The 27179-nt window shown below is 42.7% G+C and overlaps 1 protein-coding gene across 1 annotated transcript in view; it reads left to right on the forward strand.

Moving 5' to 3' along the window:
* SYNE2 (spectrin repeat containing nuclear envelope protein 2) overlaps window positions 1-27179 on the forward strand; it is a 307058-nt gene that overhangs the window by 259281 nt on the left and 20598 nt on the right. The window contains exons 96-100 of the mRNA XM_057730439.1: window positions 2222-2347; window positions 8189-8344; window positions 10473-10631; window positions 11335-11501; window positions 24947-25109. Of these exons, the coding sequence (XP_057586422.1) occupies window positions 2222-2347; window positions 8189-8344; window positions 10473-10631; window positions 11335-11501; window positions 24947-25109 (771 nt within the window). The remainder of the gene's footprint in view (window positions 1-2221; window positions 2348-8188; window positions 8345-10472; window positions 10632-11334; window positions 11502-24946; window positions 25110-27179) is intronic.

Consider the following 27179-nt stretch of genomic DNA (forward strand, 5'->3'; position numbering starts at 1 on the left):
AGTACATAGAATTTTTGTTTGCTGTATGAGGATGGGAATGATTTTAGGAATTCACAATATTGTTGGTTTTCCACGGGACTTTGAGTCCTACTAATTCATGAATCATGGTAGTTACTTATGTAAAATAATAGTATAACATTCGAAAATCTCTATGTTAATATCTAAATACTTGAGGTGCTATTTTGTATCTACCTTTATGAAACAGGAAACTAATTCATGTTCAATGGAAGTTCAATACCGAAAGCTAACATTCCACATATGGTCTGTCTTTGGATATGGTATATGAAAATAAACACAGTGATGCTTCATCTTTCTGCTGTCATCAAAGAATGCTCTTTTCCATATAAGTAGATTTTCCAGATAATTTATGATTAGACCTTTAAGAACCAAAATGTTTTCTTTTGGGTGATTTTTAGGAAAATCATTAATATTTTATTATCCTAAAATATGGTGTATTTTGTTGTTCTCAAGGACTCTGAGCTGCTTTGAACCTAGCCCTTGCACTACTATGCTTTTTGAGTTCTTACGTGGTTTTTATGGTTTTTATTTCTTTCTATTTAATGTCAAGCTGTCTATTTTTTTTTTTTTTTTGGCACACGGGCTTAGTTGCTCCGTGGCATGTGGGATCTTTCCTGGAGCAGGGATCGAACCCATGTCCTGTGCATTGGCAGGCAGATTCTTAACCACTGCGCCACCTAGGAAGCCCCAAAGCTGTCTATTTTTACTTTCTCTTTCTCCGACTATGCCTGTTCCTTATAGCCCACTCTTTAATCTGTCGTGTGTGTACCAAAACCAGAAAACCAAGTTTGTCAGAGGTGTTTTTCTGAATAAAGAATAAATGTGTGATAGGGTCTGAACATCTCTCCTGTGAATAAAGTATCTGAATTTTATTTGCTGTACAGACTTTTGTGAGATTCGTTAACTCGCAAACATTTGTTGAGCGCCTGCCGTGTTGGTAAATGCAAGTAAAGGTTTTGTGGAAGAGAGAAGGACTCTTGTTTTGTTTCTCCCTTCACTTTTTTTTTATTTTAAGAACTCTATTTATTTGTTTAGGCGCACAGACTTAGTTGCTCCGTGGCATGTGGGATCTTCCTGGAGCAGGGATCAAACCCGTGTCCTCTGTATTGGCAGGCGGATTCTTAACCACTGCACCACCCAGGAAGCCCCTCCCTTTACTTTCTTCTTGGTTATGTTCCAGAGAGCTGATGTTGCTAGATTAAGTGGCCTCTCCTCAAGTGAGGATTAGCATACAGTTGGGCCAACCCAAGGATATTTAAGTATGGGTTGTACTGAGGGATAGTATAGTGTTTGAGTCTGTGTTTATTTTTAGTAACTTCAGGAGGAGTAATCTTAGTAATATCAGGAATAGAAATTTATCCTAATGAATTATAAACCCGCTGTAGTTGAAAATACAGGCAACTGTTTGCTCGGTAATGCAAGGATTAAGGAAAAGAGCTGGTATGAAAGAAAGGCATCCACAGGGGAAACTGCAGTCTTAGGTCGACCCTGGATTAAGCTGCTTCCAACTGCACACCCATGTCAGTCGGTTTTCTCTGAGCCTCAGTTTTCCCATTTTAAATGTGATAATAACACTTGGCCTGTCTGTCTCCTAAGCTTACTAGAATTACAGTGAGAAAATGAAGTTGAAAAAGCTTTGTAAACTGTAAAGTGCTTCAAGCAGGAGGCAACAGTCAGAGAAGTGGTGAGAAATGAAGTGAAACTTGACTGTGAAAGGGTCGCTAAAGCCAAGCTATTTCTAGAAGGGGGAAGAGAGAGAGCAGAGGGATGACATTAGAAAAGAAGACAAGAAAAGTGGTTGAGTGCTTTTGTTTTTCAGTGCTATGAAAGCGTATGCCCAAGGCTGGAAATGCTAAAAATTATCCTTCTGGTAACCTTTTAAATGTGAACTTTTCCGAAATTAAAATAGAAATAAGTTAGCTAGATCAGAGATGTGGGAGGGAGGAAGAAGTATTTCGAAGCAAGAGACAACCGGATGGTTGAGATGAGCCACACGTAAAGGTCTAGAGAGGCATCGAGCCATCCTGCTGTCCCAGCTACTCTTTTAGACCACAGTCTGCTCAAGACGAGGAACTGCGTTTCCGCGTGATTTACAAAAACACATTTAATAGAGCGATTACATGGATTAAGTTAATTATCCTATTCCTACAATTCACTGTTAAATGGCAAAGTACTCACCAGTTTTAATACTGTTTCCAAATAGACCTGGGACCTGTGTGAAAAGAAAATCAAGGAGTTGAAAAACAGGCTGCAAGTTTTAAAGGCACAAAGTAAAGATCCTCTTCCAGAACTTCATGAGGAACTCCATAGAGAAAAAGAGCTGATGAAGGTATTGAAATCTGAAATAGTGTTCAAGATAATCACTCAGCTGTTTTCTGAGACATTGAAGTGTTTGTTTGCCTTTCGATGTCTGTGTGAAACTAAGTTTTCAGGTCCAATTGGAAAATATTTTTTCTACCTTCTGTCTAATACACTGTCCTAATACACTGTCCTGATTGCTAAAGCAATTAGAATCAATGCTTTTTGAGATCCATAAGTGAAGATGAGAAAGATTTTGCAGAAATTCTTCTTAGAATTTTGGAGGTTTTCTCCTTCAGGTCCTCTTTCTGTTTCTCCTCTGTAATGTAAGATGTGGATTCTGAGGTTACGTTGAAAGCTGTTCCCTTATCAGATGGCCTTGTCTTTAAAAATGAGAGCAAAGTATGACTGAAGAATTCATTTTTCAGGAGTCAGTAGGTTGGGGGTTTTGCTTAAATATGACATTTTTATAATACCTTCCAAACTATATTCTGCCTAATTGATACCACACCAGCAAAAATTCCTGGATATGTTAGGACTTTGCAGAAGACAAGGCAAACTTACAGATAGGAATTTGGACCGGTTAAATTCCCAGGTCAGGAACTCCCTACATCTCTTCCCTTTCTGCAAGTTTGATGCTGGAAGAACGTCAATAGCCTAATGGAATATGGTTTAAAAAATTTTTCTTCCTTCAGTGACTTCAGGGAACAAATTGAAAAAAATTAAGAAGAATTGAGTAGTCTCATATTTCAAGCTGTGCTGGAAATTAGTGTCCTCCTTCCTGAACCTTTTCTCTTCATTGTAATAATTTCTAACGTGCAAAAAAATTCTAACATAACAAATGTTATGACAAACTGCCACGAAACCATCAGCCAGCAGAAAAATAAAACATTACAAATACAGTTCAACCACCCTATATGATCTCTAATTTACTTCCCCTCCCCAGAGGTATCCACAACCCTGAATGTGGTGTTCTATCATTCTTATGCATTTCTTTATCGTTTTACTACATGTGTATGTAGATCTCAATGGAATGTAGAAGTATTACTTTTGTTTTTAAGCTTTATATATTTTTCTAATTTTTTACTTTAATTTTTTTATTGGCATATGATTGCTTTACAATGTTGTGTTAGTTTCAGCTGTACAAGGAAGTGAATCAGCTTAACTTTATATAAGCAGTACCATTACTCTATACTTAAGTCATAAAGATATACTCCTATGTTTCCTTCTGAAAGTTCTCAAATTTTGCTTTTTACATTTACATCTTTATTCAGTGAAGAACTAGTTTTTGCATGCTTTGAAGGAAACAGCTGATTTTTGTTTTAGTCATATAGATGACCATTATCCTGGTGGCTGTTTACTGATTAATCCAGTGTGCGATGTCAGGTTTCCGATTATGCATGATTCTTAGTTCTCTGCTCTGTTCCTTTGGTCTACTTCTCTCAGCTTTTATACCAGAATATCTTGAGTATTGTGTTTTATTAGAACAGACCTTCATTTCAGGTGTGATGTACCCATCCCTCATTCTCCCATGTGAGTGTAGGTATCCTTGGTTCTTTGATCTCCCACAGCTTTTAGAAGCAGTTGGTCAACCTACAAGAAACCATGATAAGAGTTTTAATGGAATTGTGTTGAATTTATAGGATAATTTGGAGGAAATTAACATCTTTTTGACATCGAGTACTCCTGTTCCCAAATATGGCATATTTTTCCTTTTTAGTCATGTTCAGTGTTTTATAACTTTATGCAGTATTGTACATTTTTTATTAGATTTATTTCTTGGTGTGTTATTTTTGAAGCTATTGCAAATACTTCCTTTTTCTAATTATATTTTCTGTTTATTACTGATGCCTGGAAATGTGACTAATTTTTGTGCATTGATATTATATTCAACCATCTTCCTCAACTCTTTTATTAATTCTGATAATTTGTCTATCATTTATTTGCAGGGGGGGTCTATAAACACAATCATCATTAGTGAATAATGACTTTTTTGGTCTCTTTTTAATTCTTACACTTTCATTCTGTTCCATCTACACTGCTCAGTATCTCCAGAGCAGTGTTGTAGAAGCATCGATAGCTGGCCCCTATATGTCATTCCTGATTTGAAAGAGAATCATCCTAACATTTCACCGTGAAGTGTGATTTTTGCTGGTGATGTGTTAATAGATGCCTTTATTAGGTTAAGAAGGTTCCTATCTATCCCTGATTTCCAATGCTTTTATCATCTCTGTGTCTTTAGGTTTAGATCTAGACTTCAGTAATAAATGAGAGGATTTGGAGTCACTCTGAGTTGACACATAGAGTTTCCTTCCATCAAGTCCAGAAACCTGTGCAGAATGTGAACCATAAATCCACGAAGAGGCATAATTTCTCCTAAGTAGGACACGTCTCATTTTCCACTGGGATCCTTTTAAGTTCCATAGCCTCAGCATTCTATTTCTCAGTGGAAAGAATCAGGGAGAGAGGCCAAGAGCATTGAGTTCATTGAACCTATGATCATATTCCAAAAAGATCCCAAGTAACCTGAAGCCTGTCTAGAACAGTGTTTATCATCCCTGAGTCACTTGGGGGAGATACCTAACCACTCAACCAGTCTGACCTTTACTTTCCTCCTCAGAAAATTACATTCCCATCACAGCCAAGTTGATGTATGGAAAATTGCTTTACATGTTTATATGTATTTATATGTGTGTATGATTTCTTTATGTATTTTATATACTAACTTTATTATGAAAATTGTTCTTGCTCTAGTGGGCATTTATGTTCATAAAACTTGTCAAATGATTGAGTTCTTAGGACAGCTGTATTTTTTAAATAATTGTTTATTGAAATATAGTTGATACGCAATATTATGCTAGTTTCAGGTGTACCATATAGTGATCCGACATTTGCCTACATTATGAGATGATCACCACAATAAGTCTAGTAATCATCTGTCCCCATACAAAGCTATTACAGTGTTATTGAACATATTCCTTATGCTGTATATTACCTCCCCATGGCTTGCTTATTTTATAACTGGAGGTTTGTACCTCTTCATAAAATAATTTTTGAATAAGTAATGTGGTCACATGGTTCAAAATGCAACAGGTACACATGAAAAATTTTTCTCCCATCAATTTCTTTCCCCAGAAGCAATCAGTGTTACCAATTTGTTGTGTATTCTTCCAAAGATATCCTATGCATATGCAGACCAATATTTATATGTATACACACACATTCATTTTTTGATCCTCTTTTTACCCAAATGGTAGTGTAGAGAAATGGGACTTGACAGTCCCAACAGTAAATGAGTCCACAGGCAAAGGCTTAAATTCTGTTGCGCTGTGTTAGAGTCCAGTCAAAGCCTGTGCAATGCACCACTTTATGTAATCAAGTTTTACATCACGTGACACATGGGAAACTGGAATTTTACAGGTACTTTTGCAATGTAGAAAATTTACCTAGTTAAATTAAGAAAGGGAAACTTATGTGACTGATGTGTTGTTCTCTTTTGCAATTAGTTGGGTAGCAAATCGGTAGTATTCTAATTTTAAAATAGAAGTGTGATTTTTGAAATGTTTATAGAAATAACTGAACATCAGCCTTAATAGACTTCCACGGTTGACCTCACTCTATATATTGTTTGATTCCTTGCTTTTTCACTGAATATTTAGGAACATTTTAAAGCTCTTGAATCATATTGCCAAATTCTTTCCTTTTGATCATACATTTTGATATTTGAGGACTTACTATACACCAGGGCTCTTGGTAGGTCCTGGGTGGGCAATTCATGGGTGAGCAATGTTGTCGTGGCCCCAGCCAGTGTGGAGCTGATAGTCTAGGCTACTGGAGAGACGCACGTTAACCAGAGTCCCACTACATGCTTACATGTGTATGTGTGTGAATAATTGTAAGCATGGTGGGTGTTAGAGGGGAAAAGGACAGGGGGCTGTGAGAGCATGAAACAAAGGTCCCAGCCCCACCCGATGACTCAGAGAAGGCTCCTCTGAGGAATTACCTGTGTCTGAGATCTAAAAATGTTGGTAGGAATTAAATAAATATGTCTGGGGAAGCATCAGGATGAAGGACTGGGTAGCATTTCAGGCTAATAATCAAAGAAACAACAAATTTAAACAATAACTCATTACACATATTGAACTTGCCCCCCAAATATATAAAACTCAACACCAAACAGTAAATGGAAAAAGATAGTCATTCCTTTGAGGACACAATTTGATGATATTTATTAAGAATCATAAAATGTCTGTATTCAAAAGTTCTACACCTATTAATTATCCTTTCACTTGTGGGAGGAAACTGAGTATCCAAACCAAAACGGATTTAAATCCAGCAATGAGTGACGTACACATACCTCCCTTCTGTACAGGCATCTGAACAGGAAACACTGCATGAAGTTCAGCAGTCTTCTGGTCTCTAGAGCCAGTGACTGGTAAACCTCTGCTTGTGACTTGCCCCCTTAATGTTACGAAGCTGGTAAAAGTGTTCCACTGCAGAATGTACTCATCCACTTTACTAGAATTGTGAAGCTAAAAGTAGGAAAAAGAAAATTTTTAAGTCATGATTTCTCCTGATAAAGATGTTATTTCTTCATCTCCATGCAACCTTTGAAAAGAATTCTCTGAACCATTTTATTAAATGTAAATGTTTGTTGGCAAGTTATGAAATCATGCCAATGTAGCTTTTAAAACTCTGAAAAAATCTATCAGAATTAACACATTTTTATTGTTGCCACCCCTCAGACTGATTTCTTTTTTTTCTTTTTTGATTGTGTTGGGTCTTCATTGCTGCACATAGGCTTTCTTTAGTTGCAAAGATCAGGCATTACTCTTCGTTGTGGTGTGTGGACTTCTCATTGCAGTGGCTTCTCTTGTTACAGAGCATGGGCTCTAGGTGCACGGGCTTTAGTAGTTGTGGCACTTGGGCTCAGTAGTTGTGGTGCGTGGGCTTAGTTGTTCCACAGCTTGTGGGATCTTCCCAGACCAGGGCTTGAACCGTGTTCCCTGCGCCACCAGGGAAGTCCGACAGAATGATTCCTGATGTAAATGAAATACTATCTTCTTTCAGATTTCTATAGACAGGTATGAATAGAGACTCTTAAAATGTGCCAAAATAGAAAGAATTGGAAGCACAATAAAAATCTGGAGGTCTCTTGAGTGCTGAGGCTGTTTCATTTTACCTTCTCTGTTGTGAAAGTAATTATCTTGAGTAACTCCTGGAATTCAAAAACGTTTTAATTTGACCAATATTTCGCTTAAAAAAAAAAAGTTTTCAGAGCCAGGAGGAAATTTCCTGCTAACCCATCTCTGGCAATTATTAGGGAACAATTTATCTTTTTTTCTTCAATTATATTCATTATTTTTGAAAGTTAACCAAAATAATTCCCTCTGAACAGAAGCTGTTGTTATGTGATTGCCACATAGCAACAGTGCATTTCTTAAGGTGTTTGAAAAATGGGAAATCTCATTTTATACAGCATTCTGTAACACAGTTTCAGGATTAAAATGTGTGTGTATGTGAGAAGGAAATTGTTGCTAGACTCCAAAAATACTTTCCTCTAAATAAAGGTAAAGACCTACTTGAGTTTAACATAGAACTAAGTATATAAAAGTCTGAAATACCTGAGGAGGTGGAAATAAAGGTAGAAAAGAGTTTTCCTTTGAGAAAGTAGGTGGTGAGGAATTGGCCAACCACAGCTGCAGACGCTGGCCCTGGGCCGTTTCTCATTCAGAAGGTCCCGCCCCCTTTCCTGGCCTCCCCTCCCCCAGAGTCCAATCAAAGGATTAGCCTACAGGTTTGGAAACAACAGCAGCTTGAGTTGAAGAGTTTTTTCTCTTTTTTTCCCTTTCTTTCTTGTGTTTAAATGCAGGAACTAGAGAAGTCTTTGGCTAACTGGACTCAGAACTTGAAAGAGCTTCACGCTATGAAGACCAACCTAACCCAGCACATTCTTGTGGAGGACGTGATGGTTTTGAAAGAGCAAATAGAGCATTTGCACAGACAATGGGAGGACCTCTGCTTAAGAGTAAGTCAGTTAACTGCAGGGTATGGCTATTCTGAAGTTTATTGAAACGTCTCCGTAGGCCAGACAAAGTAGAAAGGAGCTTAATTTCATTGAACCGGGAGGCCCTTTACAGCTGGAGCCCAGGCCGGCCGCTGTTCCTTTAGAAGGCAGCAACATGGTTTAACAGATTTGACCCTTTGTTTCTCCAGCGCTCAATGCTGGAACTTTGCACACTTTTAATGAGCTTTTTTAAAAATCACCTTAAGTCGGGGTAGAGGGAGGGGAGAACTGCAGCCTTGAGCAAGCTGTGTGCACTCTGCTCTCTGCCTTGTGTAGATGACAAGTACCAGTTGTGTCCTAGAATCAGGACTTCAGCAAAGAGGTCTGGCTGGCCTGAGAGCAGTATCTCTGCAGTATCTGTTCTGAGCCCAACAAACAGCAGGAGCCGTACTTAGTGCCAGGCTCGGGCGCATTTGATCTGAGAACTCTTCATTCGCATGCAACCCAGTGTTTATTTCAAGTAGCTGGCCTTCACAACTCTGAAAGAAATGATCAGCTCCTGCACCTAGTATCTCAGCAGATTACGTCTCCTCATTAAGGACTGGGATTGTGGTTAAGGTTATACAGTGCATGTCTGTAACAGGATCAGGGTGGAGTTAAAGGGTTCAAGTAGATGTTTAAGAACACTTAATTCTAAGAAAAGTAAGTCCTTAATCTCGTTTTTGTGAATTAAGAAGAGATGTACTTAAAAGTTGAAATTCCCAGTTTTGAATGCATTTTGTTAAAATAAAAATGTTTTCTTTATTTTAGTATTTAATATCCACAATATACCCGTAATTTTAAATGTCCTTTTAGAATTTTTATTCAAATTTTATGTAAAAGAAGATATTTAGAATATGTGAAAGGTACCTGAAAGTTAAGGAAGCAGCAGACAGCGACCCAGATGTTTCTAATTGTTGCCTCCTGAAACCAGACGGAGTGACGCTGTGCAAAATATCAGGGTTTTTAAAAGCTGAGATAAATAGATGCTCTGAAAAACAAACACAAAACTTGGTGTTTTGGGGATAGTTTTTAGAGCCTTCTTAACACATTTGGTGGGTAGATGTACAAGCATTAGATACTCTTGCCACATTCTGAAAAGAACAGAGGGTTTTTTTGTTTGTTGTTGTTATTCATAGCAGAGAAATCTCTAGGAGTTAATTCAACCTTGATTTCCTCATTTGTCAAGTGGGAAATTAACTGAAAGAACTCTTAGAACCCTTTTATCTCTAAGATTCTAAGGATTTCTAAGACCTGGGAATACTTTTATACATTTAGAGAGGCTGATTTGCATTCTTTAAATTTATATTTATTTAAGTAATAAACTTGAACCCTGTAAGGAGGAAGACCCCTTGCTGATGTCAGCTTAGGGATTGCTTATCGTAACGAAGCATTGGGGTTTGGGGGTCAGCCTGCTTGCTGCAGACCAGTATTTGGTTCCATTCCCATGGTTTCCACCTAAAGCCATAGTGCATCTCGGGAAGGTGGATTATAGGAGTGATGTGCATTGTTTTTTATTTTATTTTGCTTTGTTTTGGAAATATACCAAACATTTAAATGACTTTAATTTGGAGGGTCCATTTGCATTACATGCATTAAATTTATATTGTGATCAAGATGATAGTTTTTTAATTAAATAGGTAGGACATTGGCCTTAAGTAAGAATAAGGACTTGATCACTTTTAAAAAAGAAAGGATTGGGGTCATAAAGTTATAAATTAGCATGTAGCAAGTAGTAAATGTATACTGAAGGAATAAGGAACAGAAGACATTTGGGTGATGCTTAAAATGCATTTGTCTAAGCTTCCTGTTCCTAATTTTTGATATAACTCGGTAATAATAGATATGCATTGGATAAAACTGAGTCATTTTGGTCAGTTACGCTTCAGGTACAAGCTTTTGTTGTTGTTATTGCTTTTCATCGCGTTTATCAAAAGTGTAAGAATCTTCTGTTGAAGTTAAACCTTAGGTCTTGGCAAAAACGTAACTTAAGTGTATAGGAGCACTGATTAAAATGAATGGAATTCATAGTCCTTTTGATGGGGGGAAGGGAAGGGGAAGTCTTTCCTTCCTCCCTGAACTCAGCTGCCACATGCATTTTCACTTCCAGGTGGCTGTACGCAAACAGGAGATAGAAGATAGACTCAATTCGTGGATTGTGTTCAATGAAAAAAATAAAGAGCTGTGTGCATGGCTGGTTCAGATGGAAAACAAAGTTCTGCAGACAGCAGACATCAGTATTGAAGAAATGATCGAAAAGCTGCAGAAGGTAAGCAGGAGTCCCCAGATGGATACGGCTCTGACCACCACCGTGTTCTCTGCCCTCCTCACTCCCAGGCTCAGAGCTGTAGAATGCTGTAGGCACGTTTCCAATGAGATGGGAAAGGTGGGACCGTTCTAGGTGGGCACGGTGCTGTGTACTGAGGGGGGCTGCTTTCTCTTGGTTAGGAAGTCTGGCCGGAGAAGGGGCTCACGTCCCCTGAAGCTTCAGTTCACATCCCAGGTGACTTATGGTTTCCCTACTTGTATTGTCAAGGAGCTCCCCGGCCAAAGAAGAAAGGTCCACAGCTGTGGGGCTCATAAGTGTGAAATGGTCACTGAGTCCCACGGGGAAGGGAAGAAAGAGCCTTGCTGCAGTCACCCCACGTGCCGCTGAGTTAAACCTCAGCAAAATGCTTGCTGGTATATTAAGCTAATTTGGGTATATTCAGTCGTCCTCAGCTCCCAAGTGGGTTAGAAGAACTGTGAGGGAAACCAGGGCTTTTGAATTAAGAGAGTAACTAGCGCCTTATATATTGCACGTGCGCTGAGTGGCTTTGACTTTTTAGCTGCTCACTGAGGAGTTGCATTAACAGGTGTGAGAAGTGTTTTTATTTTTTTTAAAAATTTCAAGAGGCACAATGTGTTTGTAGCTGGCAAAGAAATGAATTTTCAGTAGTGATTCCGGCTTTGTGTTTTGGTGCCTGTGCCAGGACTGCATGGAAGAAATAAATTTGTTTAGTGAAAACAAGTTACAATTAAAGCAAATGGGTGAGCGGTTGATCAAGGCCAGCAACAAGACAAGAGCCGCTGAGATCGATGACAAGCTCAACAAAATTAACGACCGTTGGCAACATCTTTTTGATGTCATTGGATCAAGGTAAGAAATGGCCTAAAAATGGGTTCCTACTCCCTAGGTACAGTAGTTATTTCACAGATCTAGAAACTGAGCCCCATCTTCCTCTGAGGTAACCCAGCAGGTTTATAAACTTAGAGATAAAGGCAAAGCTTGGTAAAAATGAATGGACGCTCTTATTTCAGCATTATAGGAAGATTATATTTTAGTATCTCTCATTTTAATTTTTTTTCTTTAGCTTAAAATGTCACATGAGTTAGACTAGGTTTAAATGAGAGTTGGTCCTTAAGGAGGTATTATGTAGCAATTCTAGCACTGCCGTAGGACTTGCGTGTCCCTCAGCTGAAATCGTGCCTGCGTGTTCCTGCTTGTGTGTGGCAAGTGCAGGTAGGTCAGGGCATAGGCCTGATTTCTGGGGGCTGCTTCTGGAGGTCCCTGACTGCCCCCCCATCACCACCACCACAGGGGCTGGGCACGCTCAAGGCAGGCTTCTCTGCAGGTTTGCTGGGTGTGCCAGGTGCCCAGTGGGCATCTGGTCCTACGGTGTGGACTCAGGAGGCACAGCTGTGACTATAACTCAAGGCTGTCCAGTGCTTATCAGACACAGGGCTGATCGTCTTACCTACCCTCACAAAATAATGATGACAATGCCACTCAAAGCTTTTAATGTCTTCTGTCTTCAAATTCTCTGTCCAAAGACAGACCCTGACCAAAGTGTTTTCCAGTTATAACCTGGCACACAGAGAGCAGTCATTTGGCTTTGGGGCCATCCAGGCAGCTTTGTTTCCACTGGCCAAGCGAGTCTTTTACATAACAGGGTGCTCAGAAATTTTGAGCACAGATAACATGGACTGTACTGGAGAATCCTGCAAGGTAAATGAAGAATCGGGGAGTACACGCGAGTCCTAAGGCAGTGTTAGAATTGCTAAATAATACCTCCTTAAGGACCAACTCTTATTTAAACCTAGCCTAATTCATGTGAAAATAAAATACAGTTAATAATTTGGCATTTCCTTTACCTCATTGTTTACTGTAAACCGTAGATGAACCTGGTTCAGTCAGCAGAGGCACCAGGCTAAGTGCTCTGAGAATCACAGACCAAAAGTAAGATGGGTCAGTTACATTAATGGGAGCAGACGTGCGAGCAGCCGTAAAGCCAAGTGGCCTGAGAGCTCAGATCTCATCTTCCTGGAGTGGGGGTGGGGATTGGGAACACCTGAGAGAAGAGCAGAGTTCCCAGATGATCCTGAATAAGGGGTTGGGATTTGAGTGCTACTGGTGGCAGAGAGGGAGAAATGTATGTTATAAGCAAAAAGGTATAGGGGGGTGCAGAATAGAAACTGTTCAGGAAATTGTCAGAAGCGCAGGTGCAGGAGGTGAAGCTTTTAGAAAGCTAGGTTGGGGCTAAGTCTTTGAAGAGCTTAAATCTCAGCTAAAGACTTGGCCTCCCAAATAAAGTCTGAGTCTCACAGTTTTTTCGAAGGGAGGGACTGCTGAAGATAAATATTAGGGTGATTTGGCTGGCAGCATAAGCTGGGCTGAATTCAGCTTCTCTCTACTGCCAGCTGGGGGGGAAGAAAAAACACTGTGGAAATCCATGGTGGTAACCCAAGCAAGGATTAAGACCACAGATTTTGAGCCAGTCCTGACTTTACCTGACTTTACCTACCTTCCACTTACCGTGGAAACTTGAGTAGTGATTTAACATTTCTAAGCCTCAGTTTCTGAATCTGCAAAATGTGTCTTATAGCACTGATTACATCAGAGGCCGCTCTGGGGACCAATGACACGTGTCTTGAATTTGGCCTGGGACCAGCACGTGGGAGCCAGCCTTTGTCGAGTGGTTCTTGTCTTTCCCTAAGAAGACTTTAAAACTAGGTAGCACGTTTTTTGAGTGGAAGAGGCTTCCCTTGCTTATGTCTAACAGTGAGAGGTCTTTCTTCCATGAGAGCAATGTCTTTGACTATCGTATTTCCCGCGCTTAGAACGGTGCTTCAGATATTTGTTGAAATGAGTGAATGTTCCAGGGCATGAGAATGTGATCATTTCTGTTGGGTAAATCGTGTCGGGTATGTCCTTGTCGTCAGTGCCTTTATCTCCTGAGTCTTCTTGGGCACCTGGCACTCATCAAGGGCGTGAGGACATCATACCTGTTCTTAGATCGGTCGGGAGCAGGGTCTGGATTCTGCTTCCTGAGGAGTAGAGTGATGATTTCTTCTCACTCATTTGTGCTTTGGTTATATCACTTCAGGGTTTTACAGGCTGCTTGCTTTCCCCCCTCTTCTCTAACTGCCTGTCTTTGGCCAGTTCCTTGGTGGGAAAGAGAGAAAAACAGCAAGTGAAATTTCAGTGGTCTTTTTGGAAGGAGCCATTGGCAGAATAAGGAGTTGAAACAATAGCAAATATATTGGCTGCTGGGTATATTCTTAACAATGTGTTTTTTATGTATGATTTCACGTAACCTTGACTGTAATTCTGAAAGGGTAGATACCATTATCCCATTTTACAATGAGGAAACTGAGGCACTGAAGTTAAGTAACTTGCCCGCGGTTACACAGTCAGCACACGAGGCAGTCAGGACTTCAGCTCAGACAGCTGTGCTGCCTCCCTGCTAATCCAGGCCCTTCTGGTTTGTTACATTGAAATGAGTATAACACATTGAAAACCTAACCCCTTCAAAACTGAGGGACTAGGGAAGGAATACCTCTTAAGGCCAGGGTGAGACAGATGACTGACAGTCTAGGAAACTCTTAGTTGGCTTTACACTCCAGGTGAATCTGTGGGTTGAGGCAGCAAGCATGCACCTGCCATAAATTGGCTTCATGTAGAATCAGCTCCTTGTTGGATTGCTGACACTCAGTCACATCGCTATCAGAAAAGCAGGAGAGCACAGGCTGCAGAATTTGAACCACGCCCACCAGAACCTGTAACCCTGCAGGGTACACTATATGGCCTCATTTGCCCAAAGAATTCTGGGCACCATTTAACCGTTCCTGTCTTGCTCACAGTGTTCTGCGGCTTCACTGCTGTGGCAGGGGATCGCATCTCTTGTTAAAAATAATTAAGATTTGAAGGGAGACCCTACACAGGTATACAGCTTCAATGACTTCAGGATTTTAACTACAGCCTTTAATTTCAAAGCTGGGAATGGTGGTCAGAGGTCTACAACCTCAATAAATCAGGTTTAATTCCCTAGGAAAAAAATGAAAAGAGGCCTGTTGTTTTGGGTTCATTCTCAGCAAAATAGAGGTAAATTTCAAAAGAACTGACAAAACCTGGAGGACAAGGTTAGTTTAATGCACATTAAATTTACTGGTCATTTCAGGTAGCAGGCTCCATTATGGGGTGGATAGTGTGTTTATTTATTTATTTTTATTAAATGCCAAGCTCCTGTATATTATTTCATTTCATTCTTGCAGGAACCCCACAAGGTCAGTATTCTCCATTTTACGGAGGGCGCTACAGTTCAGAGAGGGTAAATAACGGAGCCAAGGGCAAAAGCAATTCTGCACAGGGTGGGACAGAGTCGAGGGCTTTCTGTCCCCATGCACCACGCATCAGAAGAGCACTTGGCTCCTTTGAGACTTTTAAAGGTGGTTTATCAGAATTTTTCTAAAATCTAGAACTCAATATAGACTTTACTGTTTACTCTAGAGCAGTGGTTCTCAAACTTAAACATTCATCAGAATCCCTGGAGGGCTCCTGAGAACGTGGATGGCTGGACCGCACCTCCAGAGCTTCCGATTCCGTAGGTCTGGGTAGGGCCAAGAGTGTGCACTTCTCACAAGTGCCCACGTATCGCCAACAGCGCTAGAGCAAGCAGCAGAGTGCGGTGACACGGTGGACTTGCCGCTTACGGTAACCAAGGCTTGCACCCTGTCAGCCAAACCTGTCTCCTTGTTGATAAACTATGGACAAGATTCTGGATGAAAAAGCACCAGGCCAGTGGGTCCGTCCGTACACGTATGTGGCGGCCTCCGGTGCAGGGCAGGATGGCGGTGTGCTGGGGGGAGGGGCAGGGGGCTTAGGCCCAAACCACTGTTTTTCCTTTGCTTGCAAAGTGTTTCTCAGCTTCTGTAAAATCCTTAAAGCAAAGAGTCTAAAGGGCACATCTCCTGAAATAACCAAATAATCAAGGGGGCCGGGGTGCCTAAGTCAGTCTTGGTGCTGATTTTCTCACATAAGGTCACATAAGGCTCTGATGTGGGGACTAAAATTCACAGAACTGGCTCTCCATCAGAGCTGCTGCAGGAGCTTTTAGCATTCCTCGTGGGCCCTTGGGCAGCTTCTTGCATTTGTGACATCTAAACTCTTAGAAAACATGCTGTTAATTTCTTCCACAGAAAGGCCATTTGAAGCACTGTATATTGAGTTGGCCAAAAAGTTCGTTCGGGTTTCTCAGTAAGATTGTACAGAAAAACCCGGACAAACTTTTTGGCCAACGTAATATTTTTTCTGATGAATGGTGTGATTATTCTAGAACCCAGTCTGATTTGATGACAAATCTTAGTTATATCCTACTATGCTTATTGACAGATTAAATGAAGTGTTAACTTTTTTTAAAGGCTGCTTCCTATATTAACATTTTTTAATTAACTTTTATTGGAGTGTAGCTGCTTTACAATGTTGTGTTAGTTTCTATTGTACAGCAAAATGAATCAGCTATACATATACGTATATATATACACATATACACATATCCCCTCTTTTTTGGAAGAATTAACTTTTTTTTTTAATTGTAGCTGTTGGCTCCTCCTCTTGCCCATGTTTTCTTTTTTTTTTTTTTTATAAATTTATTTGTTTAATTTATTGGCTGTGTTGGGTCTTTTTTTGCTGTGCGCGGGCGTTCTTTAGTTGCCGTGAGAGCGGGCTACTCTTCATTGTGGCGTGCGGGCTCCTCATTGCCGTGGCTTCTCTTGTTGCGCGGCACGGGCTCCAGGCGCGTGGGCTTCAGTAGTTGCAGCACATGGGCTCAATAGTTGTGGCTCACAGGCTCTAGAGCGCAGGCTCAATAGTTGTGGCGCACGGGCTTCGTTGCTCCGCGGCATGTGGGATCTTCCTGGAGCAGGGATCCATCCTGTGTCCCCTGCATTGGCAGGCGGGTTCTCAGCCGCTGCGCCACCTAGGAAGCCCATGCCCATGTTTTCTTAAATAATGTCTGAAAAGTGACCCAGCGAAACCTGAATGCAGGAGAGATGGCTAAATTACAGAAGTCGTTTTTCAGAATGACCGATGTGTGTGATCTGTGTTTTGGAGGCAGCTAGGTTACGTATTAATAAGAATAATTTAGGCACAGGATGTTAGGTGTTGGACCAAAGGATGCAAAGTTGACTTGCCTCAGCCACACAGACTAAAGCTCTGGAAAGAGGGTCTCAGCCATCAACTGGACTGATGCCTAAGAAAGCTTCAGCTCGACATATAACCCCACCTGTATGTACCCTTGATTTCAAAATCCCAGTAGTTGAACTCCTTAAAAATTCATCTCCTTTTGTTTCCCAGAACCCACTCCCCCTTTCATTAATCAAAGCCTTTGCTTTTCCCCCTGAAGCAGGGTCCCTGTGTCCTCAGTGGGTGACTATCTGGCTGTTCATCTTAGCAGAGCCCCTTCAGAGACATGAGGTTCGGGGGCTCTTTTTAAAGACTCTTTCTAGCAGCCTGTGAGGATGATCTGGTCAAAGCTTTCAGTGCCTAAAAGAGATGAGGCAGTTGAGTGGAAAGACATCCCCCAGCGTGTTTACATTGGTATCTGTTGGTGTTGGCATCATCGGTGATTTTAATTTTCTTTTTATCTGTATTTACTAAATGTTCATTATGGAAAAAGGAAAACGGGAACTTTTTTTTTTTTCTGAAAAAAAGTGTCATGAATGTTGTTACCTTTCTCCTAATTTCTCTTTGGTGGTAGCATCATTTAATAGACTTGGCATCCTTAAGCTAGTGTTATGAAGGAGGGATGCACTCAGACGTACTACCTTATGGTCCCTTCCTATTTCGACTAGATAGCTCTCTCGCTATCAGAAGGATCAAGTCCATGAAAAAACTTTTTAACTAAGCATAATTTTCACATTTTACCTACCAACTTGAAAAGCCCACCTGCTTTATAATAGTAGCAATTAAAATGCCATTTAAGCTCAGCAGTTATTACCATGGCAACTGTGTTATTGTTTCTTTATCCCTTGAAGAATGGGCAGAGAGATGTGTGCTTTTTTAAACTGATACATTTTTCATTGCTCTCCTTTTATCTGTATTTTCTCAAGGTTACTTTGGAAGACCAAACAATGCTGCTAGTCATAAAGTTGACTTGCTCTGCTCTTAGCAGGTTGCCTAATCCAGTGGGACTGGAAGGACTTAGAGATTTTTAGTGCAGGGAGAGCCAGATGTGAGGTCGGCCTCCCCCCTTTCCTTTTTCCATCCCAGCAGCCCCACCGTTCCACCTTTGGAGCAGGTGGCTGCTGCTCCCGGGCCCTGCAGAAATGCTTTCCTGAGGGTTGGGGCGCTTCCCCAAGGAGACAGTGGCCATCACAGGGTCAGGGAGCAATCAAGAGCACGTCCAGCATCTGTGAGCCTTAGGGGTCCCCAGTGACAGCGGACCCACGTTAGATGCTGCCTCTGGGGAGAACTACTTCCAAATCTGTACTCCTAATTTCACTGGTCTAGAATGTGCTTGGTGTGTTTCAAGATGGGGATGTAATAATGTCGGGCTTTAGGGACCCGTGAGAAATGGTTGGTATCATTGCATCGCCAAATAAGGCTGAGACTGAGCCTAAAAGGGATTGGACACAAACCAAGGGTGCTGTGCTGAGCAGAGCCACTCAGGATCACGTAGAGAATCGTGGTTAGGGATGTGGAGGCATTTTCAGATCCTCCCATGATGATAAGCCCTAGGAGGAACTAGCAAGGAAAACTGCAAAGTTTCTTCCTCTGCAAAGTGTTGAACTCCATTTATACTATAAGATGGATTTTTTTTTTTTTTTGCCCAAAAGCAAAGACATGGACTAAATAAACTCTGCTCCTCCTAAGCCAGGATGCACAAGACTGAAAAGGCAGGGCAGAAAACCTCCTGGGGAAATTTCTTCTTTAGGAGGAAAGGAGGAAGCCATTCTTATTGGACTGGGGGCTTCAAATTTCACCATTGCTTTTAAACCTGAAACAGAGACATTTAATTTGATGAGAACAGAAATCCTCTTTTCCATGCCCCAAATCTAAATGTTTCTTCCCTGGGTTTATAGCCACTTCATAAATAACCCATAGCCAAGATAACACTGGGACTTTCTTCCCCCAGCATTGCAATCCTGTAGCGTCAGAACAAAGACTGCGTGTGTGAGAGAGAGGCAAGGGCTGGAGATATCTGTTTATTGGAAGGGAGAAAACTGAGATTAAAAATTGCAGTTAGCGGAGAAGCAGGTCTCTTCCTTGCCCACGGGCACCGCTCTGTAGCGGCGGCGAGTGAGCCGTGCCCACAGGAGCCTGCGGGAGGGCGGCCTGTGGAAGATGCTGAACGGGTGAATGGAGAGGCCGCCGCGCGGGGGAGGGGCCGCTTCGTCCCCGGGAGGTGGAGGTGCAGCCAGGAACGTGGAGGTTTCGCTCAGTCTAAGGAATGGTTTTTTCTCATCAACAGTAAGTGCCACTTCGGTCCTCAGCTCCACATCCGGGAGGGGCGGCTGCTGTCTCTGTGCGTCTCGCTTTCTCGCGCTTCCATGTTGGTTACAAAAGAAATTATCGAGGAGATGGTGGCTGTGGAGTGTGTGTGCCCGGCCATCGGGGGATGGGTTCTTTCCCAGTGTCAGCGTGCGTGTGGTGTCTTGCAGCCAGCCTTTGACAAGCAGGGGAGAGAAGTGATTATGCTGTGTGGAAAATGGAAGTCCTCCAGCGACATAAATGCTTCAAAGAGGTGATTAGCTCAAAGGTATTGTCATGTCGGTGCCCTCAAATTAGGGCTTCAGGATCCTGGAGTAATTGATTATCTTACTACAAAGATGTTTAGTCATATACAAAGATGCAATCCTGCAGAATTTGTACAATGTTTTTAGCAACTGACAGCTGCCCACAGGTCTGAGTATCTATTTGTTTTAATACAAATTCAGATACTCAGCCACCTCAGTTTTCCTTTTTCAGTTATGCTGTCCACATTGGCATGGGAATTTTTTAACTTACGCTGGTCTAGGGCCTTAATAATTTAACTGTAGACCCTTTAGCGTGGAGGGAATAGGACTGAAATGTAGACTCTTCCATATACATGAATTTGATATTTAAAGCCTCCCTCACATGTTGTAAGATTAGGCCTGATTCATGAAGTGATATTAACCTGGCTTGATTTTTGTTTTGGAGAGAGAACAGGGTTCATAAGTATTAAAATCCCATCCATCGCTAGATGAAGATAAAGGAAAAACTTTATTTACCTTGGTTATTTTCTGCATTTCTACCCACAAAAGAACTTCTAATTTGTATACTCTTTGGCAACCTCCTTATTTTGTTTGGTATCATATAAAAATGTTTTCATTTTATTCGGGTCTTCCGGTGGTCCATACAGGTGAAAAACCTCCTCTTTTGCACCTAAATATTTTGGTTTTCCAGTCCTCAGAACTGGAATTCAGCTCAGGGAATCATGCTTATTTTTCCTGGAGAAATATGATTTGCTGAAATCCATGTACGATCAGTAGTAGTCAGGCGCACCTGGGTGGAGCATGGGCCAGTGCGGAGACGGTGAACTAGCTCAGCTGCCTGGTGGTTGATGCAGTGCAGAATGGTGCTTGCTTCCCTGTGCCAACAGTCTGGTCTCTGAACGGCTTTCCAGTATTCACTTGAGATTTAAAATTTTTCAAGAGCAATATTAACAAGGCCTAACTAGGAGCTCAGTTGCCTGGGCTGGCAATTGACAGGTACTTCCTGACCTGGGAAAGGTGATGATTAGATAATTAGATGAGTGTCTGCGCAGAATAGAACGATACAGAGTCAGCAGGACATCTGATGGTTCCCAGAGTAAGCTGTAACATGATTATCTGAGGAACAATATTTATTTCTATCACTGGGCATTTGGGGATATTTCACCCACGGTCAGAGGTTGGGACATAAAAGCAGGTTAAGTCCTGACTGGATGAATGTTTTGTAGCTTCTTTTCTTTCCCTCCTACCCTCCCTTCCTCTTTTTTTGCCCTAAGCATGCGTGTGATGTGCGTGCTTATTTTTAATATGGAACCAAGGTCTAGGAGCCTGTGTGGCTTGAAGTGTAGCAGCCAGTTGTGGGGAGACGGCTCGGAGGTGCTGACCTTTACCCCTTTCCTTAAAAATGTAACATGACCACCGCTTTTTATGAAAAAGACAAATTTGAGGGGATGTGTGAATGTCACTTGCTCATTCAGAAGATATTTATTGAGCACTTCCTGTAATATTATAGTGTCTAAATTAGATCTAAATTAGATCATGACCTCTGGGAATAAGTTATCTTCAAATCCTCAGGACCTGCACGGGACCCACGACAAAGCGACTGGTTAAATGTGTATTGAAGGGAAATCACGGAGGGGCAAAGCAGGCACCCAGAATGCAGCCCTCCAGTGCGTCCTGGAGCCGTGAGGCTAGATTCCTGATCATATTCCTTGACAGTGATGGAAACCATCCTGTGCACCCCCCCCCCCGCCCACCCCCGTATGTGCACGTTATCACGTGCAGGTTTATATAGGATGCCATGAGAAAAGTGCTTAAGAATAGCAGCTCTGACCAGATTGCCCAGGTTGGAATCCTTCCTCTGCCACCGAATGACCATGTTACTGTGGCAAATTATTTAATCTCACTGCCTCAGTTACCTCATCTGTCAGATGGGGATGTTACTATACTGATTTCACAGCATCAGTGTATGGATTAAATGAGTTGCTAACTTATATATAAACCACAACAGGCCTGGCACATATAGATGTCAGCATGTTCTGTAGATGTTCCATTTTAGTAATACAGTTTGTGAATTATAAAATATACCCAGTGTAGAAATTTTAAAAGAATGGGATAACCATACAAAGTCTAATATTTTCTTCCCATACCTCATTGGTTTGTCTTGAGCTCCACATTTTGGACACCACTGGCCTGGAGTGCCATAGTCCTGGGGAAGCCAAGCTAATTATTTGTCCACTTTCTCCAAACACACCCACCCCACTGCTTATTGCACACCTCACCCCTCAGGATTAACAGGATTCAGGATCACTGCATCTTAGCTATGTTTTGGAGGTTTTTGTTTGTTTGGGTCTTTGTTGCTGCGTGCGGGCTTTTCTCTGGTTGTGGCGAGCGGGGGCTACTCTTCGTTGGGATGTGCGGGCTCCTCAGTGCAGTGGCTTCTCTTGTTACAGAGCACAGACTCTAGGTGTGCAGGCTTCAGTAGTTGCAGCATGTGGGCTCAGCAGTTGTGGCACACAGGCCCTAGAGCATTCAGGCTTCAGTAGTTGTGGTATGTGGGCTCAGTAGTTGTGGCACGAGGACTCTAGGGTGCAGGCTCAGTGAATGTGGCACATGGGCTTATTTGCTCCGAGGCATGTGGGATCTTCCTGGCCCAAGGATCGAACCCATTTCCCCTCCATTGCAGGTGGATTCTTAACCACTGCACCACCAGGGAAGTCCCTGAATCTCAGTATGTTTGCATCCAGGTTGTTTTATTACTTGCTAGCTCTCTTCATTTAAAAAGTTGCATACTAGCTCTCGTTTCAGAATAAAGAGGCTGAGATCCTTATGATGGAATAGGGTCAGGTGTGGTGAAGCAGTGGGGGCTGCCATTCTGGGAGGAGAGAGGGGGAGGGATGGGGAAGCCGGAAGCAGGAGGGCTGTGCAGAGGCTGCTGGCCTGAGAGCCTCTCTGCATCTACAGGAAGCTCTCAGGGTGGGGCTTCTCCAGCCAGAGCCTCCCAGGAGGATAGCCCCTTGCAGCCTGCATGGAAGACTTTGTCCTGTGGGGCCCAGGGTTCACCACTGCTCTAGCATTGCCTGGAGTGTTCTTTCTGTTCCCTGAGCAGTCAGGGTGACAAGATATTGGAGTGAGGCAGGTATAATTCTAAAGCCAGGGGAACAAAGGAAGGATCTAGGTTATAGCTGCATCCAGGCCTGGCCCTGGATTCTGTTACTTTCTTTTTAATAAATCATCCTGTGGCTTTGAAGGAGACTTCTTGTGGTATCTGCCATAAGAATGTAGTTTGAAAAATCTACTGTCTTAAAATCATCATGGCCACAATTTCTGGGCGTTTATCTCTGTCAGGCACTATGCCAAATACCTTTCATGCACGTATATCTCATTCTGCTCTCTCAGCCACCCAGTGAAGGATGTTACCACTGTTGACACCATCTTACAGATGAGATTAAGTAGATTCAGGATGCAGACCCAGACCCTGACCAGGAGGTCTGTGCTCCTCATCACCAGGCTCCACGGCCTCCTTCCAAACTTGCCTGCCTCTGGTGTTGAGGATAAAATATTTGTAAAAGGACTATGTGAGGGCCAATGCTATATAAATGAGGCATTGTTGTAGCAGCGTGTGATCCCAGTTAGCAGTGATAGGAACTAGTATTATAGTGAGCGCTACTCTATGCCAAAGGCTTTATTATGTGCATCCTCTTGTTTCTGTCTTACAACCCCCTACAAGGTGGATAATTTGCAGATTAACAAGGAAACTGGGAATCAGGAACATTAGGTTCCTCGCTTATAGATGGTACAATGGGGCTTAGATCTGGGTCTGCTCACTTCCAGAGCACTGGCCTGAATGTCGTCTGGATGCTACCACCTCCCTGAAGCTGGAGGGACCTGAGGGGCCTGCTACAGATGAGGGGCTGAGGTAGAAAGATTTTCCCTAAATTATAAAACTAACTGGAAATAAAGCTGGAGCTAGAAGTCATTCCCCAAGGTTGATATGGGCAATAGTAGGGTGCAAAAAAATGATAATAAAAATAAAAAATATGCACAACTGTCTGGTTTACTTAAATAATAAACACAACTCTGTGGTTTTATTAAATAATCACATGGAGTGGATTATTACACACATTTATTCATTCAGCAAATGTTTGTCGACGCCTCCTGGCCACCAGGCAGTCTTGGGAGCGTCGTGCATGCAGGGGGAGCCCCGTGCAGCCTGGCCAGTGCGGGCTCTGTCCGGATGGGCACACTGGATGAGGGATGCAGACACACACAGCGCCCGAGAGCCCCTTGGCTGCGGGAGCACGTGGGCCGGGGCCTCCAGCTCATCTCGGAGAGAACAGTGGTAGAAGCTGCAGGAGAAGGGAGGGGAGCCGCGCTGCAGAGTGCAGGGCTGCACGCAGAGAGGTCACTGACTGCTTGAGGAACTAGAAAGGTCAGGGGGTTAAACTGGTATGTTGGGGTAGGACGAGGACGGTGGAAGACGTGGAGTGAGGACCAGACTTGCTGTACACTTCAGCTACAGAACTAAAAGCTGGGCGGAGGGCACGGTGGGCAGCAGGAAGCTGTTCACAGTCAAGGACGAGATGCGGGTGCTGGGGCGGGCGGGGCGCTTCCTGTGAGTTAGGGTCAGTGCCCCAATCTCTCTTTCCTGTACCACGGATGCCGTTCTGATAGCACCTCCTAACGTGAGTATCGATAAGTGGGAATTTTCCTTTGTAACCATCACTTTAAGTCTCTGGGATTACTGAAAAGCCCACAGATCACCGGAACAAGACTTCATTCACTCTTACTTGAGGATTTTCACATTTTCTTTCGGGATCTGTACGGAGACCACTTTCCCTCAGCCCCTGCATCATTTCCCCTTGACGGCACTTTGACATGCCTGTGAGCTTTCCGTGTACTCTGATGCCGAGTGTCTTAGTCTGAGTCCACGCCACGCTGAGCCAGACAGATTGGTCAGGCAGATGGAGCTGGAACTGTGCTTGCAGATGACGTGGCCACCCTTCTCTTTTTGGCTGAGACAGCTGCCCCGGGATAGGCTGGTTCCACGTGTCCACCCCCAGCCCCTCAGGCTGGACGTGGTGGGCTTTGGCACATGCTCTGTACTTGCTCAAGAAGAGAGTCCTATGAGAAGCATCACAAGCCAGATACCACCAGTGAGCCAGGAATGTAACATCTTTGCCCATCAGGGAGGGTCACAGGGAACTTGGTGATACCCAAGACAGAAAGTGGACAGAAGTCACGGGTGGTGATCTTAACCTGGAAAGAAAGAAATGGCATCGCCTGTTGCCTCTGGAGCCCGAGAAAGATGTTCTGGATCCCAGGGGATCTCACCCTGAGAATGATGGGACTTCATAGTTGCATGGGTAGATTAACTTAGTCCATTTGAAAATCGACCAGAACAGCAATTTTGTAAATTGTCCCATATTCTGTAAAAACTCATATCTGGTGATGTGAGCATTGTCCCTGCTATGAAATCAATAACCAATGATAATTACTTTTTACCCTCCAGCACACTTGTGGGTGCATTCTTCTCACCACTAAACATTGTGCTTTTGTTTTCCACCTCTTTCTTCCTGCAAATATGTTTAGGGTGAAGAAGCTGAAGGAGACCTTCGCTTTTATTCAGCAGTTAGACAAAAACATGAGCAACCTTCGCACCTGGTTGGCTCGGATCGAGTCTGAGCTCTCTAAGCCTGTGGTTTATGATGTCTGTGATGATCAAGAGATCCAGAAGAGGCTCGCTGAACAGCAGGTGGGGAAGAGAGGATGGGCTTTTGTCAGAGCCTAGGTGTTCAGGGTCCGCTAACACAAACCTTCCGCGCACTGGCCATGCGTTTTAGCGAGTTCACGTTTCATAATACCGGTATGTTTTTTCCAGAGAAAGCCGACAGCCTGTCCGTGTTCTTGGGGGTGTGAGGCGTCCATCTCTTGAGTGCCCACCTCACCCCCAACATTCACGTAGCTCCTTGTGAAATACTTTGAATAATGTTTAAGATGCAGACCTTAACCTTAGCAGTAAATAAGGTTTCTTTTTAATTTTGTGTTTTTCTTAACTTTGATCTTTGTTTTTGTTAATACAGTCTTGGCAATGAATTGAAAGGAAAATAATTTTTCCAACCCAAAAGGGTATACATGAGACAACACTTGATAGGTCTGATAGAGCTTCAAAAGAAGGGGGAGGCTCTGGACAGGGTGTGGGGGAAGGACCGTGTTTGGACCAATAGCATAGGAAGCCTCTCGTGCAGTGTTCTGTGCATTTCTGCCATCAGTTACATCCCCTCTTAGCCAACCCTGGAAATTCCAGTTTGAACGTCAGCAAGTCCTGCCCCTAACCCGATGGGTGCTCTGGTCTCACTGACTCTTCAAGTCCACTCTCCTGCCTGCCATGGGCTCACGTCTGCATGCTCGTATGCAGTGCCTGAGCTTCTCTTTAGTCTTAAAATAGCTAAGTTTATGCTAGTTTTTTAGTAGCTTTCCTTCACTTGTTTTTCTTAGCCCTGTGAGCAGATTCTGTTTTAGACATATAAGCAATATGGTCACTATCCAGTTCACAGACTTGTGTCTGTTTTCTTCCTGTTTCCTCCAAAGCCTTGGTGTATGTTGTCTGTCAACACACCAGGGCGATTCACCCACACGTCCCAGCTGCTTGGAGACAGAATTAGGGGCTGAACCTTTTTCATCAGATTATCATCAAGGCCAGAAGGCCACCCCTTGATGATAAATTCTCTTGAGTTCAGGTCATTCCTTCTCATAATAATAAGCAACATCTCATGCTACCATGAACTAGAGCTAAGTATTTCATAATACGCTCGACTTAGATCTTTATTTAATCCTATTACAATTACTGTTTGAATAATGCCTATTCTCTGGTTTTCAACCTAGTATGATATAGCAATGCTGCAAAGTGAAAATACTGGTTTTTCCACTTAGCCTCAGAAATTTAAGTATGTCTTTTTCGCTGAGGTCATCTATATTCTGTCTTTGCTTTGTGGAGAAATGAATATTGATATAACTACCATGTTATGGACACTGCAGAGGTTCTAATGGCCTTCTCAGGACAGGGCTACTGACGTGATCAGCTTTACTTACAAGAATGATCTTTGAGGTTGAATTTCTTGAATCGTCTCTTCATAGACAGGCCTTGCAAATAACCATTTACCCTGACTGGTCAGTTTTTTCGGGTAAATAGAACAAAAGCTGACAACATTTTTCCCTTTAGCCCTTAGCTAAATCTGGCCGGGGTTAGTAACATGTGTTAACATTTGATAATCTGATGTGTGACAACCCGTCACTAAGTAGCAGGAAATTGATTGCCAGGAGTGTGCAGTTCGGAGCAGCTGCCACTCTCTGGGCCGTGTTCGTTCCTGTACCAAACTGGTGTATCACTTCAACCTGGTTGATCTGAGGCGTTCCTTTTTATAGAATTTAGAATGACCAGCGTGGAATGCTTATCCCTTGGTTATAAAAAAAAAAAAATTATGGAGTTAGTGTTCAGGACCACTTTGCTGTGAAGAAGTTGGATGTTATTAATTTTCTATTGCCGCTGTCACACATTACCACACATTGAGCAGCTTAACACAAATGTATCATCATACAGTTCTAGAGGTCAGAACCCTGACACGGGCCTGAGGCCGGGACGTCAGTGGGGCGGCGTTCCCTTATGGAGGCTCTAGGGGAGAATCCATTTCTTTGCCTTGACGTCCTAGAGGCTGCCTGCGTTTCCTGGCCCGTGACCCCTTCCTCCATCTTCAGAGTCAGCAACGGTGCAGCTCCCTGTGCCTTTCCTCCCTCTGATTGATTCTTCTCGTACTTGTAAGGACCC

Source organism: Hippopotamus amphibius, chromosome 4 (assembly GCF_030028045.1).
Source record: "Hippopotamus amphibius kiboko isolate mHipAmp2 chromosome 4, mHipAmp2.hap2, whole genome shotgun sequence".
NCBI lineage: Eukaryota > Metazoa > Chordata > Mammalia > Artiodactyla > Hippopotamidae > Hippopotamus > Hippopotamus amphibius.